The sequence below is a fragment of the Lepisma saccharinum genome, chromosome 15 (genome assembly GCF_977018435.1).
Source record: "Lepisma saccharinum chromosome 15, izLepSacc3.1, whole genome shotgun sequence".
Lineage (NCBI taxonomy): Eukaryota > Metazoa > Arthropoda > Insecta > Zygentoma > Lepismatidae > Lepisma > Lepisma saccharinum.
The window spans coordinates 12,794,223-12,811,147 of record NC_139243.1 but is presented as its reverse complement, the minus strand read 5'-3'; the positions used below and the strand labels follow the sequence as shown (position 1 = coordinate 12,811,147).

At 35.7% G+C, this 16,925-nt stretch overlaps 1 protein-coding gene across 2 annotated transcripts in view; it reads right to left on the bottom strand.

Moving 5' to 3' along the window:
* The window catches only part of Arpc1 (Actin-related protein 2/3 complex, subunit 1A), a 36,769-nt gene that overhangs the window by 3,551 nt on the left and 16,293 nt on the right, over nt 1-16,925 (bottom strand). Inside the window, exons 7-10 of one of the 2 annotated variants that reach the window (XM_083136643.1) lie at nt 16,119-16,297; nt 13,655-13,758; nt 12,294-12,474; nt 6,947-7,264 (exon numbers count right to left, since the gene is read on the bottom strand). In XM_083136643.1, the coding sequence (XP_082992769.1) occupies nt 7,220-7,264; nt 12,294-12,474; nt 13,655-13,758; nt 16,119-16,297 (509 nt within the window). In that variant the 3' untranslated portion in view covers nt 6,947-7,219. Of the gene's footprint in view, nt 1-6,946; nt 7,265-12,293; nt 12,475-13,654; nt 13,759-16,118; nt 16,298-16,925 lie in introns of those variants that run through there. The other variant, XM_083136642.1, reaches the window with a different exon arrangement.

Sequence of the window (16,925 nt, the reverse complement as noted above, 5' to 3'; positions counted from 1 at the left end):
TCTGTTGCATGGTAAAAACGTAAAGCAAGGGTCATTTCTTTCTTCTTTACACTGCTGTTAAAAGTTCAGTCTTCGACAGTTGAGTTATCTTTAAAATGCTGGGATTTTTCTCTTCCGCCACCTGTTGCTCGAACTTCCAGCCGGTCTCCTTGTTTTTACGATGCGGCTGGCGCCAGTGTTTTGTCTAGCATCTGCAAAGCTCTTGCTTGCCGATAACAGCGATGACTCATCCAGCGTGAAGGAAAAAGTTATTGTTTTGAATCTCGCAAAGCTCTTTTGATTTGACGATAACGAAATTCGATCTCCAGAAAGGAAAACAAGAGTTAAAATAACTTCATGTTCTGCGCCTTCTGATAAGCAAATCTGTAAATTTAATTTGCATCCACTTTTTTTCAGAACCATTCATGTGGAGGAAAAAAAAAAAGAGTTCAATGTAGGAATGGTCGCTGAGACCGATTAAAAAGACATTATTCAAGGGGAAAACGTTTGGAGGGGTGGGTGTTTGACATCGAGAATACTCCTAAATCCAACATTCAATCGTCGATTAAACGTGAGAGTAAATAACGATCTACCATTTTGAAAAACTAAATATGCTGACCAAGGCAGTAATTTATTTTATTAAAAACATAAACTAACGTAACGTTTCAACCTTCTAGCAAGGTCTTCTTCAGACTCTGTATCAAGTACAAAAGTAACCAGATACAACAAGAAGGGTAATATATATACACAAACATTACTCCCTCCACACTATTTAGAAAGTTGTTTGGAACTTTCTAGCAGATGACTTTCACTTCCCAACTTTACTTTCACCTAAAAGGCTAAACACAATTACTTCCATAGAATGTGGTTGGACTTTTTAATCTCACGCTCCTTTCCCTTCATTTTTCTTCCTTCTCCTCTCCTCTTTTTCTCTTGTCCTTTCCACTCTTTCCAACATCTTCTTCCATTCTTTGTTTAACTTCAGTCCCCCATTCCAGTTCATTGTGTCTTCTTCACCTTTCTTCTCTATTTCCTTGGCTTCCTTCCATTTTCTAACTAGCATTCTCTTCTCCCTTCCTATCTGCTTAGCCTCATCCCACTCTATGTCATGTCCTGTTTCTCTCGTGTGTTTAAATATTGCATTTCTCTCTCTCTTAAGTCGTACATCATCCCTATGTTGTTTCAACCTGTCTTTCAGCCTTTTTTTCGTTTCTCCTATGTACACACTCTGACATTCTTTACATTTTACTTCGTAGATAATCCCTTCCTCTTCTTCTTCTCTGTTTTCCTTTTTCTTGTTAGCATTCCTCGCTATTCCTAAGATGCTTCTCCCTCCCTTCCTGTAAGTTTTAATTCCCGCTTTCCTAAGCACTTTGCATATCTTTTCTGTGGTCTTCCCCATACTTCTTATTCCAAACCTTCTCTCCTCTTTTTCTTTCTCTTCCAATTCTCCCCTGCCCGTTTTCTTACTTTTTCTGTTTATGTCCAGTCTATCCTGCTTCTCATAGCCATTCTTTTCCAGCTGTTTCCATAGGCTATTTATTTTGCCTTCTTTTTCACATTCTTTCATGCATATTTTCTTGATTCTGTCCTCCATATTCTTTATAAAATTTATTTTTGTCACCTCACTTACATCACTTCTTTTGTGGCAGAATACTCCTGCTGCACACTTCTTCTGATGCCAAGCGGTTTCAATTTCTTGTCCTCTTTTCCTTTTCATCAATATATCTAGATAGCTTAACTTGTCTTCTTCTTCTATTTCAAGTTCCAATAATATCCCTCTTTCTTCATCTTGAATTTCTTTGGCAAAAATGTCAAGCTGCCTCTTCGTTCCCTTCCATATGCCAAAACAGTCGTCCACATATCTGCAAAACAGAATCATTTTGTCACCTCCCTTTTCTATCACTTTCTTTTCCCATTCATTCATAACCAATTCAGCCAATGCTGGGCTTAGACTGGAACCTATATTTAGTCCTTCACTCATTAACATTATTTTATCTCCCATTATACTGTAACCGTTATTCCAAATGGTTTTCAGCGCCTTCACTACCCTTTCACTATCCCATTCTCCTATAATTTCTTGTCCCATTCTCTTTTTAATAATGTCCAAAACGTGTCCCCTCTTGATGCTCGGGAACATACTTTTCACGTCTAAGCTAAACATTGTCGTCTTCATCTCATTTAACTTAAGTCCTTTTATGAGGTCTACTACTTGTTCACTGTTCTTAACTGCTCTGCTTTCTTGCTGTGTTACTAACACGTCAATAACTTTCTTTAATTTCTTTTCTAAGGGTTCCAAAATATTGTTTCTGCAGTTCATTACTGGTCTTAACTTTATCTCCTTTTTGTGTATCTTTGGAAAGCCTTTCAAACTTGGTAGTCTTCCTGTCTCCTTTATGCATTTCTTGAAACCACTCCTCCTACAGTCTTTTATGATTCTTTCTTTTATAGTTTGTTCTTCACTTGTTCCACAAATCTCCTCATATCCATTTTCTTTTAGGTCTTCAAACTTCCTCTCGTACCATTCTCTTTCCATCACCACAATTGCTCCTCCTTTATCTGCCTGCTCTATCACCACATCATTTCTTGTTTTGATTTTCTTCATCCCTTCCCTTTCTTTTTGACTCAAATTATCTACTTTTCCTTGTTTTCCCATTTCTTCAGTATGGCTGCTGTTCTTCTTCTAATCTTGTCTCTTTAAGACCAGTAATGAACTGCAGAAACAATATTTTGGAACCCTTAGAAAAGAAATTAAAGAAAGTTATTGACGTGTTAGTAACACAGCAAGAAAGCAGAGCAGTTAAGAACAGTGAACAAGTAGTAGACCTCATAAAAGGACTTAAGTTAAATGAGATGAAGACGACAATGTTTAGCTTAGACGTGAAAAGTATGTTCCCGAGCATCAAGAGGGGACACGTTTTGGACATTATTAAAAAGAGAATGGGACAAGAAATTATAGGAGAATGGGATAGTGAAAGGGTAGTGAAGGCGCTGAAAACCATTTGGAATAACGGTTACAGTATAATGGGAGATAAAATAATGTTAATGAGTGAAGGACTAAATATAGGTTCCAGTCTAAGCCCAGCATTGGCTGAATTGGTTATGAATGAATGGGAAAAGAAAGTGATAGAAAAGGGAGGTGACAAAATGATTCTGTTTTGCAGATATGTGGACGACTGTTTTGGCATATGGAAGGGAACGAAGAGGCAGCTTGACATTTTTGCCAAAGAAATTCAAGATGAAGAAAGAGGGATATTATTGGAACTTGAAATAGAAGAAGAAGACAAGTTAAGCTATCTAGATATATTGATGAAAAGGAAAAGAGGACAAGAAATTGAAACCGCTTGGCATCAGAAGAAGTGTGCAGCAGGAGTATTCTGCCACAAAAGAAGTGATGTAAGTGAGGTGACAAAAATAAATTTTATAAAGAATATGGAGGACAGAATCAAGAAAATATGCATGAAAGAATGTGAAAAAGAAGGCAAAATAAATAGCCTATGGAAACAGCTGGAAAAGAATGGCTATGAGAAGCAGGATAGACTGGACATAAACAGAAAAAGTAAGAAAACGGGCAGGGGAGAATTGGAAGAGAAAGAAAAAGAGGAGAGAAGGTTTGGAATAAGAAGTATGGGGAAGACCACAGAAAAGATATGCAAAGTGCTTAGGAAAGCGGGAATTAAAACTTACAGGAAGGGAGGGAGAAGCATCTTAGGAATAGCGAGGAATGCTAACAAGAAAAAGGAAAACAGAGAAGAAGAAGAGGAAGGGATTATCTACGAAGTAAAATGTAAAGAATGTCAGAGTGTGTACATAGGAGAAACGAAAAAAAGGCTGAAAGACAGGTTGAAACAACATAGGGATGATGTACGACTTAAGAGAGAGAGAAATGCAATATTTAAACACACGAGAGAAACAGGACATGACATAGAGTGGGATGAGGCTAAGCAGATAGGAAGGGAGAAGAGAATGCTAGTTAGAAAATGGAAGGAAGCCAAGGAAATAGAGAAGAAAGGTGAAGAAGACACAATGAACTGGAATGGGGGACTGAAGTTAAACAAAGAATGGAAGAAGATGTTGGAAAGAGTGGAAAGGACAAGAGAAAAAGAGGAGAGGAGAAGGAAGAAAAATGAAGGGAAAGGAGCGTGAGATTAAAAAGTCCAACCACATTCTATGGAAGTAATTGTGTTTAGCCTTTTAGGTGAAAGTAAAGTTGGGAAGTGAAAGTCATCTGCTAGAAAGTTCCAAACAACTTTCTAAATAGTGTGGAGGGAGTAATGTTTGTGTATATATATTACCCTTCTTGTTGTATCTGGTTACTTTTGTACTTGATACAGAGTCTGAAGAAGACCTTGCTAGAAGGTTGAAACGTTACGTTAGTTTATGTTTTTAATAAAATAAATTACTGCCTTGGTCAGCATATTTAGTTTTTCATAATCATGGAAACAAGGCTTAATGGTGTTATAACTACCATTTTGATATGTGAAAATGCGCAGTTTCATAAAGCTTGTTTTCAGTTCATTTTATGCTGATGGGCTAATCGGGACCAAATATACAGTTTAAAGTGAAATTCAATTCCAAACCCGAATGATTATCAACGCTGTTTAATGACGTGTCCTAGAATATGCATTGGGTGAAAACAGATCGCAAGTTGCGCGTTTCCTTTTTCACGCTGGATTACAATGCAAGTCAAGGAAGGAATTTCGACTGCTCCCTTGAATGGGGAAGGGGGGTGAATGAAGTTGGTTGAAGCAAAGAAAAGGGACTTTTTTTTACGATGTATTTTACACAGCCGAACCAGAACGAAAATTACAGCCCTGCCTTTATTTTTTTTGTCGGGTACCTAGAGAGGTTGTGTTGTTTCTCCCGAGAGATCTAACCTTACCAGTTAATCTTGTAACAGACAATGCTCCAGTAAAGCCCTATAAAATCCAACATTCATTCTGCCCGATTATCTCCCGACTTTTGCTGGCACCAGTCTGACTGGTGTCAAGATTCTTTGAGTTTCGCTTGCAATAAGCGAGAGATTGTTTTCCTTTCCATTGGTCTCAGTGCAAACGGGTTTCTCATGAACTAGAATTGTAAGAATTTCCTGGAAAAGCAACGACTGTGCACAATTGAAACAAAGTAACATTATTTTAAATTCTCGTTTGTGAAAACTTTTTCATGTTCTATTTTCCTTCTCACAACACAACACATAACAGGTTGTATAACTACCAGGATAAATGGTGTTGACCATCTCCTAGGCATCTTTCTGTCCGTTTCAGCTCCCTTTAAGCTGAAAATTGGTGCAAATTCCAATAACGACCCTTTTCCCGGGAACTGTGAAAGGTCGTTGAATCGAGAGTGGACTGTATACACATTATATAGTCTTCCGATGGTCTCATGGTTGGAGTTCAGATTTATGTCATGGATGCAATTCTGATTTAGGGTGCGTTCCGAAAGTCGCATGAGTCCTTTTGTTAGGATTGTGAGTTTCGTAATGCCATTCCAAAAGTAGGTTTTTGTGCAATGCGTGAACTTTGTTCTTGCATGAGCCAGGAGGCTGGTTTGTTCTGTGAGAATCATCTGCTGCTTGCAGGCAACACACGTGTATGGCTTCACTTTGGAAAATGTATTATGATTTTAACAGAGGGATATGAAGCAACATGCACAAGATTAGTGTGCCTTAACTGTTCTTACAATGTGAACAAAATGAGTAACATGTCTGCAGTAGAGTTCATTTCTGCCAGGACATGCCTTCGGCTGGACGCCATGCGGAAACTTTATATAAGCAAAACCCTGCACCTGCGATTTTGCCTAGAGTGTTCCTTAAATCTGGAAAATAACTGGATTTACCAGCTTCACGAGCCCAGTTATCTTCGTTGAATTCATTCGTTTCGTTAACTTTCGGAATGCACCCTTAATATTGTGCCCACATGTGACATTGTTCTCAAAGGACTATAGCACCATGAGGTTTGGTTTGTGGTTTTGTTACATGTTTATATACGTATTATTCGTCTCTATCTGTGAACATCCTCACATGTGTACTTGTATTTTTTGTTCAAAGTTGCATATCAGTTTTCAGTATCATATTACTCGGTATGTGTATTCTGTAGAATGAGTAGTAGTGTGTGATTTGCTCATGACAGGGTGTGCTACAATACAATTTGGAGAGTTTCCCTCATATGATACAATTAGATAGGAAGTGTTCAAGATCATTCCAGAAAATATTGAAGTTTCCTGTATTAAAGGAAGTTTGATGAATAAGTTACTGTCAGTTAGAAGTTAGATGAATAATTACAACGAATTAGAGAAAGGTTATTGTTATTATATTGCATACTTTACATGAGAAATTTGTTAAACTAGTACCACAAAAATTTGGAAAAGTAGCTGGTTTCAAACTTGTTTTGTTTTCTGATGGATAAGTACATATTGCTTGCTATGATATCTATTTTGGTTGCATTGCCATCTGCTGGTCAATAATGTAAACCTACTATATCTCATGAAGAAGAATGATACTTACAGTTGTTAATGGTTTCAAGAGGATATTTTTACAATACTGATACAAGTGTTTTTCACAATGATCAACAATTCAAAGTACATAATTTTTCAGTTGTGTGAATATTATTCAATTGAATGAAATAAACAAGTGGACCTTGTGTTTTCACTTGGACTTAAATGTACTTAATTGGTTCATGAGTGTTGATAACTAGTATTTTTTTAAAGAATTCTTTGAAATGAAGTTGTTTAAGAAAATATTGGTGGGCCTGTATGACACTGGGAATGTAAGTTATCACAGATAAACTTAGTTTCAATATGAATATAGAAACTGCAATTATACATGTAATTATTTGTAATTTTCATTGTTGTACAGACACTTGTATTAGCGGACCATGCTATCTGCTCAATGTGATTTAAGAAAAATTACAAGTCAAACTAGAAAGACAGCCTATGTATAAATAAATATTTTCTTAATATTATACTCAAATTTGTACTAATCGTTTTTTATTCTTCTACAAAACTAGCTCAAATAAAAGATATCTAATATCCTTAGTTATGCATTGTTATTCTTTGAAGAACTTTGCTACATTACACAGTAAGCAAAATGTACAATCAATTATCATACAAAAAAATAATGCTCATGATAAGTATAGAAAATAATAAGTGAAAGAAATCAGGATCACAACAGTGACGACCTTGATTCATTTGTGACTTTACTGGAATGGATAGCCTCAATTTTTTTTTTAGCCTTGTCCTTCATTTATGACTGAGACATCTTCATTCCTTGTATTGCATTTTCTAATGCCTGAAAGATAATTCAGAATTAGCACTATGGTTGGTTTTCCACATTAATAGAGCTGCTTTTAGTGTGGGATGAACACAAATAATTATAACTATTTTACTATTAGCAGTAATGCTCTCAAACAAGCAAGTGCAATAAAGCTTATTCTTTTACTCTAACTAGTGAAGTGTAATACTAAAGAAGACCCAACTGTATAAAAATATTCAAGCTTACTTTAAGCACTAAACAAATCAAAGTGAATACACTATTCCTTAAACAGTGCTGTACACTTTCTACACATTTGCATACTACTGTTATATACAAAGCTAAATATTCAAAATACTTTTTAGTAGGGATGGGCTGATATGAAATTTTGGCAGATACCGATAACGTATCGATATAAAATTTACTGATACCGATAACCAAAATTTACCGATCCGATATAAAATTCCAAATAGGCTACGAAGAACCTGAATGGATGATTGACGAAGTTGCATATTTAGACATTTGCTTTTTTTATAAAGTAGGGCATGGAGATTAATCATAAAAATTATAACAAAATGACAGAATTTTGCACTAAATTATAAGATATTTATAGATATATCGGATTGGTAAAACAATCTGTAATTTTACCAATAAACAGATATGCCTATATCGACCGATACTGATAGATTACCGATTAATCTGTCCTATCCCTACTTTTTAGTATATACTATGACTAAACCGTTAACATATACATATTCACGTATTTAACATATACATATTCACGTATTTAACATATACATATTCATGTATTCTTACATACAACATGTCTAGGATGAAACTACCAAAGAAAGGTTCATAAGTCTGCATGAGATGCACCAACATTAATTTTATTCATGTAGTTGCAACACTACGGTGACAGTGCTTTCCTTGTTGCTTGTGAAACTGTAATTCTGCAGATGCCACAAAATACCTTGCAAGAAATTGAATTCCACCTGGGCATCTGTTGCATGGCAAGAGGTATATACATAGACACTGATTTCTTTATTGGAGAATTTTTGATATCCACAAGACCAGAGTTCCTCAACATTGTAATGTAAATATTATTCATAATTAGGAGAAGAGAGACGCAGTAGTACATAAATACAGAGAAATTAGTACTCACTTTATCCGCAAAACTGTTTTTTTCTTCTTTATTCTATTAATTTCAGTGACCACTGCCACCATCCTCATTGGAACTTGTTGTACTGTTGCTTGGCGTGCTTCTATTGTTCATACTCAGGCCACCGCTAGGTGCGCTGTTGTTAACTGTATGTCTGCGTCCATGTCGTCTACTATTTCCCGGCACTAACTGTTGCAGTAGGGGTGTTGCGTGGTGTGCCTGTCCGCTATCGATGTTTAGCTCGTGCGGGAAGTGCATTATGGCATGTGTTTCCTTGATTTTGATGTCTACGAGTGTGTGGGCGGTGTGCTTGACTTGTACCTTTTGTATTTTATGGCTATTGTATTGGATGTGTTTAGCAAGACCAGTAGTGGGTTGGGCTTTTTTTGCATCTGTTAGGTGTTGTTGGATTCTTTCATTGGCAGATCTGATGGACCTGCCGATGTAATGTGCCTTGCACTCGCACTGTGTGTCGTATACACCTGGATTATCAAGGGGGGAGAGGAAATACCATTTGGGTTTGTTTAGTTTATCAGTTATTTTGGAATTGGGTTTGTGCGCTGCTTTGATGTCATAGGAAAGAAGGGCTTTTGATATGCGGTTGGATGTGGTGGGATGGTAGGGGAAGGCAAACCACTTATATTTGCCGTTGGAGGTTGATTGTGGCAGAGTAGGGTACCTACCCTGTATTTCTGCTTTACTGCACTACTGAAATTAACAGTTTCGTGGATAAAGTGAGTACTAGTTTCTCCGTAAATATTATGTTAATAAAAGCTTTATGGAATGACTTCTTGGCTTTTCATGCTATTAACGAGCCTTTCTTATTGGTAGCATTGGCCCCGGATACTCTGCATATACCCTTGCAATTTTTCATATTATATTGTACAGAGTGATTGCAAAGTGGGCGTAGCCCCCTTTATTTTCGACACTATGATGGTTATGGCTGAATGCTTGATATGGACACATACTGACACTTTAAGAGTCCAGATCATTGGTATGGAGACAGTCATTTTAGTAGTATAGCCAAATTCTGCTGTTCTGGAACACTTTGTGTTGCAAGTATGTCATTATCTAAGTAAGACCTTTCCTGGGCAAGAGGTTTTGAAGATTACCGAACTCCCTTAACCCTCCGTCATCCACATCCTCATAGCAGCACAAATGTCCCGCACACCCCACTCAGTGCTGCCTCATTGAAACCAACATTATATATGTGAATTATTGATGCAAATCAAGGTTGAATTACACTAGCACTTAATGGAAATCAGGGAAAATATACATGAACGCAAACATGTCCATCTGGGACATTTTTATTAGCTATTAGAAGAAAAGTAAACAAAATTGTCAACATATTTTTCAAAAAATTTCAAGATATTTTTTCAAATTTTTCAAAACGATTTGAAATCATACAACTTATATGGGCTTAGAGAGGAACTATTTGTTCCAAAATTCACTGTCAAAATGTCTCTGACTCTCAGAAAAAACAATCGAATGTAGAAAACACACCTTGGAGGAACTTGCAAAATATTTTTTAAATGTTCCAATCTCAATTTGTTGCTCGTACTCTTACGAGGTATACGTAAGAAAAGACATACTGAATCAAATATAAGGACCCGAAGGTTGTCACTTTTTAATATCATTATTTTAATAACTCCGACATTTCGTATGGGTACTGCAATGGATTCTGCATACAAATAATTTGCATTCCAAACAGCGTACAGTGGTTTCATTCTTCTTATTTCTGCCAAATTCATGGTTGGCGTGCTGTGATTTAAGGTAGGAAACGTCCCGCGTGCGGTACTGAGTGCTGCCAAAGGGGGACCGGTCACTTGAGGGGCATGTAATCAACTGAAAGAACGACAGAAAAAAGGCGCCAACGCCTCTATGTTTTCGTGGAAATAGTGAAGATAATTTACCTGGATCTTTCCTGACCATTATTGTGCTAGTAAGGATAATAATTGAAAATTTTAGAAAAGGCAGCACTCAGTGCCGCCGGATGGGTTACGGAGGGTTAACATAACTTCCAAGAAGTCCAGACCTCATCTCTAGGGGTTCATCAATGACAGAGGCTGAAATAACCAGTATCACACAACACCAGTGTTACACGCTGGGAAAGATGCCTTCATGTATGTGACCCTATATAATCTCTGCAAAACATCTGCCACAACATGGCGCAGAATTCGCCTGTGCTATGAAAATGACGGGCTCCATACCGATGTTCCGGGCTCTTAAACCATGAGGCATATGCTCATATCAAGAATTTAACCAAAACCATCGTAATGTCAAAAATAATAGGGGAGGGAAGGGGTGTGCCACTTTGAGACCACTCTGTATATTCAGCAATGGGACTGGAAAATATTTCTGTACGGAGAGGATAAGTTTTTTTTTTCATCTTCTTCTTTCTTTCTTGTATGTACACATTGCTTGCAGCAAACAGCTTGGACAAACAGCAAGGAAAATGGCAATAAGATGGCACGAACACGATTTGGACATTATAAATCTAAACCCAAGAACAGGTTTGTCAACTCATATCATCGAAGAGAAACATTTGATTAAAAAGAGAAGGGTTTTAAAAAGATTAACGGGAAACACAGAGTTGAATGTCTGGGAAGCTTCGTTCATTGCAGAAGAACACTGGAATAAATTAAATACTAATGAAAATGGTAACATAGATCCAGTATGGAGTTTTCTTTTTCACAAATGGAGTAAGCCACCATCTTTAAAATTTAATGTAACAGAAAACATCAAGAGACTTTGTGAAAACAATGATGAATTTGAATTACCTGATGACATTTGGGATTCATAATTTAAAAAAAAAAATCTCAAATAAAAATAAAACAGACTGCTTTTTTCACAGTTAAGTTGCTATATTACAACAATGTAACATTGACAACATCCATTATATAACGGATTCTTTTTGTTTAAAAAATTACTAACCATTGTTATAACTGTATCTTTAGTCAAAATGAAAATAAATGTCTGATGAAAGGAGCGTGTGTTCTGCTGAAACGTCACAAAGAAAAACTGTTTTCTTATGCTTGTAATAACCGTAAACTACAAGAAAATAATAGAGGATAAGTTAACTGATGGTTCGGCCCACACATGACTTCGTACATTTTAGGCTAGTTCTGACTATAAACATCTCACAATTAATGATTAAATAGATGAAAGATCATTATAAAAAATCATGCCTGTTTTTTTTCCTTGTTTTTTGTTTTACTCGAAACTTCTGGTTTTCAACCTCTGAAATAACAATAGGTTGATCATATTATCTTTTTAAAAAATCTATTTTCATTTTCTGTAATGCACGAATGGTATAACAGATTTATTAGCATATGCAAAGTCATGAGTATTGTGGAATACACATTTGCAACTTTCCCCTATAAGTAACGTCTTTATGTGTTCTGTTATTCTGAAAAATCAAAAGTCCTGGTTCGACTTGAACAACCCTTGCATATAACTAGGTGATTACAATGGGTTCCGTCTTTAAAAAAGATGCTATGTAATTATGACATTTACTTAACCAAACCAAGGTATGTGAATTGCATCTTTCTATTCATGAAAAATAACAAAAATGGATGAATTTTGCACTAAATTGCAGGTTGTATCATCATCAATTTAACCAATACCCCAATATGGCTACGTTGTCTGACTCCAATAACAGTACTTATTTAATCTGTGCCATCCATAATGTTGTGTGTCCCCGAAAAACAAAATCTAGGTTCTTGCGCTAACGAAAAAGCGTCAGTTCATGTGTTCAAAACAGAGATATTTTTAGTGTAACGTGGTGAAAGATGTGTGCATTTTATAGCTGTAGCACCTGCACAAACATAACCACCAAGCATCCACATATTTGCATCACCGATAAAAAATTTGGTTCAAGAAAAGCAAATTTATGAGAGAAAAAAATACCTGCAAATCCCATATAACAAGCTGGCCATCCAGACCGCTTGTACTGAATCTTGAGGCATTGTCCTTGTTTCCCGAATGAAGACACACGCATGTTATGGCATTCTGGTGAATGGTTTCCAACATCGTGTCTGATGTTTCAATCCGTGCTTGTCTGTCTAAACTCTGGAACTTTCGCATTGCACTAAAACGAGCAGGTATTTTCAATTAATATACATGGTTAAATTTATTCAAATGTAAGAGAAAAGAAATAACTGTTCACATTAAAGTGGAAATACAGATTGGTAATCTTCACATAAGTTACAAAATATGTACACTCCTGTTCAGATAAAGTGGCACATGCTTCAACAGTCCAACATTACAAAATGTGCCACTTTATGTGAAAAGAAGTGTTCATACTTTAATGTAGAATGGCATATATTCTAATTATCTCTTCACAAATCTGTCAGATATACAGAAATATATTTTTTTAAGAAAGTGTTTATTTTTATTCCGAACTATCTTCTAACTAATCTTAGCAATTAGATTTATGTTCAAATATTGTATGCATTTATATAATAAGTGTATTTTATTTACACGCTATTACTCTAAATTATAGTGTTATACTTTTAGTCACGTATTATGGATAAAAAGCTTGTTGGAATTAAGTGAATGTTGATCACTTGTCAGGTCAGAGTCCAAAAATTCCTTGTTAGAAATGGAACTGCCACCTTCTGATTCTTGTAGCAAGTTACTGTGTTGTTCCTCGTCTCTAACCATATTGTCAAAAACATTCAGCAACTCCATTTTCAAAGTTACACAGTTATAAATGCAACACTTTTATTAGAAGACATTAACCAGCAGCTTTTCACCAGGCCACATGCTTTCCCAACATGGCAAAGACCATGCTTTTCCGTGGTTTGCACGATGTCTATTGAGGAAAGTACGAATATGCAAAGTGCTGACACAAGATCTTTTGTGATAAAAAATATTAGGATCTGAAAATGGTGGTGTACACAAAATTTGCTTTACAAAACCAAAGTATATGAATTACATAGTAACAAGGTATATATATTTATTAACAAAATAACAAAATGGCAACAGGTTATTTATAAAAATATCAGATTGCTAAAATTATTGGCAAACTTACTTATAAACCATTATGCTTATAATGGCCGATACCGATCATGCTATTAATCAGTCCCAAGTGTACTTTAAATATTAATAAAAATCAGTAGTGATAACATGACGTGGGTATCAGAAAAAAAATCACAACTTGCCTTACTTTGCACAATTAAAATAAAAATGCATGTTACAGCAGGAGAACCTAATTAATTACAAGAATTTGGATTATAAATATACTCTTCAAACACTAGGATACTTGCCTCAAACCTCCTGCCTCTTTCCTCTGGGAAATATCCAACTTGTATGCAAAATACAACTGGCCATTGTCGTCAAGAAGGAACATCATTGGACAACACCCATGACCCTGAAAATAATAATAATGATATGCATTGAGGAGCGTTTATACAATCCCACGACAAACCTAGAACCTAATTTTACAGTAGAAACCATAACAGTAGTTTCACTTCTTTTTTGAGCAAAATGTAACTCAGGGCCCTTTTTTCATTTGATTAGAACCAAATAACATGGTGTTATGATTATTTAAATTCTTTACGACATGTTTATCATTTTTTAAAGTTTAACAACTTCAATTTTGCTTATTCATTGTTGGATCTATCATTTTAATCGCATGATGTATCTGCCAAAATTATTTACTTCAGCTCAAGTGCAGGAGGAAAGGAAACATCTCGGTGACTGCTCAAACATAACAACAGAGATGAGTAGAGGCATGCAAATTTCGTTTTTGACGAAAACACGAAATATGAAATAATATGCTGTAATTATCATTTTCATGTTTCTGAAAGGTGTGAGGTGCATTTTCCTACCCTGTTTTGTCACGAAATAATGCGAAATGAACTGCAAAATGTGAAATATACTCATAAACATGAAATTTACTGTTTATGTACAGACGCGACACTTTCTGAAGTCTGAAGTATCCTGTGAGTTATGCAATTCATGGAAAATTGATTAATTCTGCTGTAAATATTTGAGAAGCAAAAATGGACATCTTTACACAGGAATAAACTTAATACTCTGGTAACTACATAAATGTGCTATTAGAAGGAGTAAGTTTATTTTGTGTAATAAGTGCAGTTTTTAAATCAAATTTAGGATTATATTCACAATTTTAAAACCAAAATGTCATTTTATATAGTTTTTTTTTAACCGCTTTTGAACCTGAAATCAAATGTTTTTGTACCGAAATTTTGCTTTTTTATTTACCAAAAATATGTGCCTCTAGAGATGAGCAAGAATGGAGGATTTAATGTTGCAGCTGCAATAATTTACATCGCCAAGCATGCCACATGTTTTTCTGCCACTTTTGGCTAATCACGAAGATGAAGATGATGACATGGATGAAGGGACAATCACAAGCGTACAGGGATGACACAACACGAGCCCCACAGAGGGTTATACTGGCTGTGAGTCCAGATGCCAGAGCCTCGTTAGTCTGCAAAATGCAGTCCAGGGTGTACTACGTGGAAGGGAAGTCGACATTTGGGTGTCATCGGAAAGGATCACCCCTTATACCTGAAACAAACATCTCGCTGAGTCAAATTATTTAAGTATGGACAACGAAGTTAGTAATAATAATAGTAATTATAATAATTTTTCTTGTATGTACACATTGCTTTCATTGTAGAATTATTTCTCTTGTCGTCTACGGTTATTACAAGAAAAAAAACACAGTTTTTCTTAAAAATATATAAAAATGTCATAAAGAACTAAAAAAATTATAACAGCATGTTCTTTGGTATTATTCCAAACATATATAATGGAAAACATCAAGAATCTCTGTGAAAGCAATGATGATTTTGAATTGCCTAATGATATTTGGGATTCATAATTTTTCAAAAAAAAAAGTGATCAAAATTTTTATCTGAAATAAAAATAAAACTGACTGCTTGTTTCACAGTTAAGTTGCTATATTACAAAAATACAACATTGACAACATCCATTGTCTAACTGATAAATTTTTTTTTTAAAAAAAGTATCAATGTTAGAACTGTATCTTTAATCAAACTAAAAATAAATGTCTGATGAAGGGAGCATGTGTTCTAAAACGTCACAACGTAAAACTGTGTTTTTATGCTTGTAACAACCATAGACTACAAAAGAAATCATAGACTTGTAGGTTTAACTTCTGCAAATATGCTGTATAAAGAATCAAACTGCCGGAGTACTAAATGAGGCGAGTGTACATTGACTTGCCATTTATGAAAAATTCACGCTAAAAAGTTTTAATATCCAAAGTAACTTTATGGGTCATTTTACAGAATATTTGTCGATCAAATCTAAGGGCTAAATATTTGTTTGATCGGCATCTATGTATGACACACATAATTTTTGCACAATATTTCGCCTGTTTCCAACAGTCTTCATCAGGCAAGTAGCAACAGTCTGGTCTTCAGCAGGTTATATGTTAGTTTTAATCCTTTTCTCTATCGCTTGGATTCATTGCAACAATGAATGATTAAGTGATGAAATGGATAATGGTGATCGGACACACATGGCTTACCCATTATTTTTGTAAAACTTAAAATCATTCATGCGCTTAAAAATGTAGGGAAACACTAAAAAAGTCTGCCCTAAAGAAGAATTCAAACTTGTAAGTCATTAACTTTAGACCCTTAACCATGAGTGAAAGTTAACCAAAAAACATTATGCAATCTTTGGATAGTTTCTGACCACATTTCACATACAATGCTTTAAAGTACTACTTACGGCAGCAACAATCGAATTTGTTCCGACCCACACACAACTCAGGAATGGTAGAAACTCCGTATGAAGTGAGCTTAATGCCATGTTTTTTGTTGCATTCACAATCGATATTGACGAATCATGGCCAACCCAACACAACTTATTCCCATCGACAGAGAAGCTTACGCTGTGAACCCAGCCTCCTGCAATAAATAAATAAAGCAAATAACGTATCAAATATCACACATCACAAAGTAACCATTAACCATGTTTGCCAGTGTATAAGACACCCACTTTTTCGTACACATTTTTGAGGAAAAAGCTTTACCACTGAATTTATATTTAATTTACAGTAGTTCAAATATAAAGTAATATGTATGTCTACTTTCAACAAATGACTTACATAATCTAACTAGGAAAGAATACATTTTAAAGTTCTTTGTCACACACCGCAAGGAAATAGTCTCAGAACAGAGAAAATTTCCAGAAATGAAGGTAAGGTAAAGTTCTACGCACTGTGCCATAAAGCCACTTCTAGGGGATGTGGGGGTAGGACCCCACACATTCTCGATCTCAGCCATTTTGGAGGTGATGTGATCAGCAACCTTTACCTCCCAGGTATCCATGAGATTTGAGGCTGGGTGAGCCCTGGAGCAGCTTTATGCAGGGACAAGGTTGGATAAATTCTGATAGATCACCCACCCCGGGAATCAAATCCGGGTCTCCCGCATGGCAGTCACACAACCTACCGACTAGACATGTGTGGCACAATTTTCCAGAAATGAATGTAATCAAAAACTGAGTATCGGCATAGAAGACCTATTTTTAAAT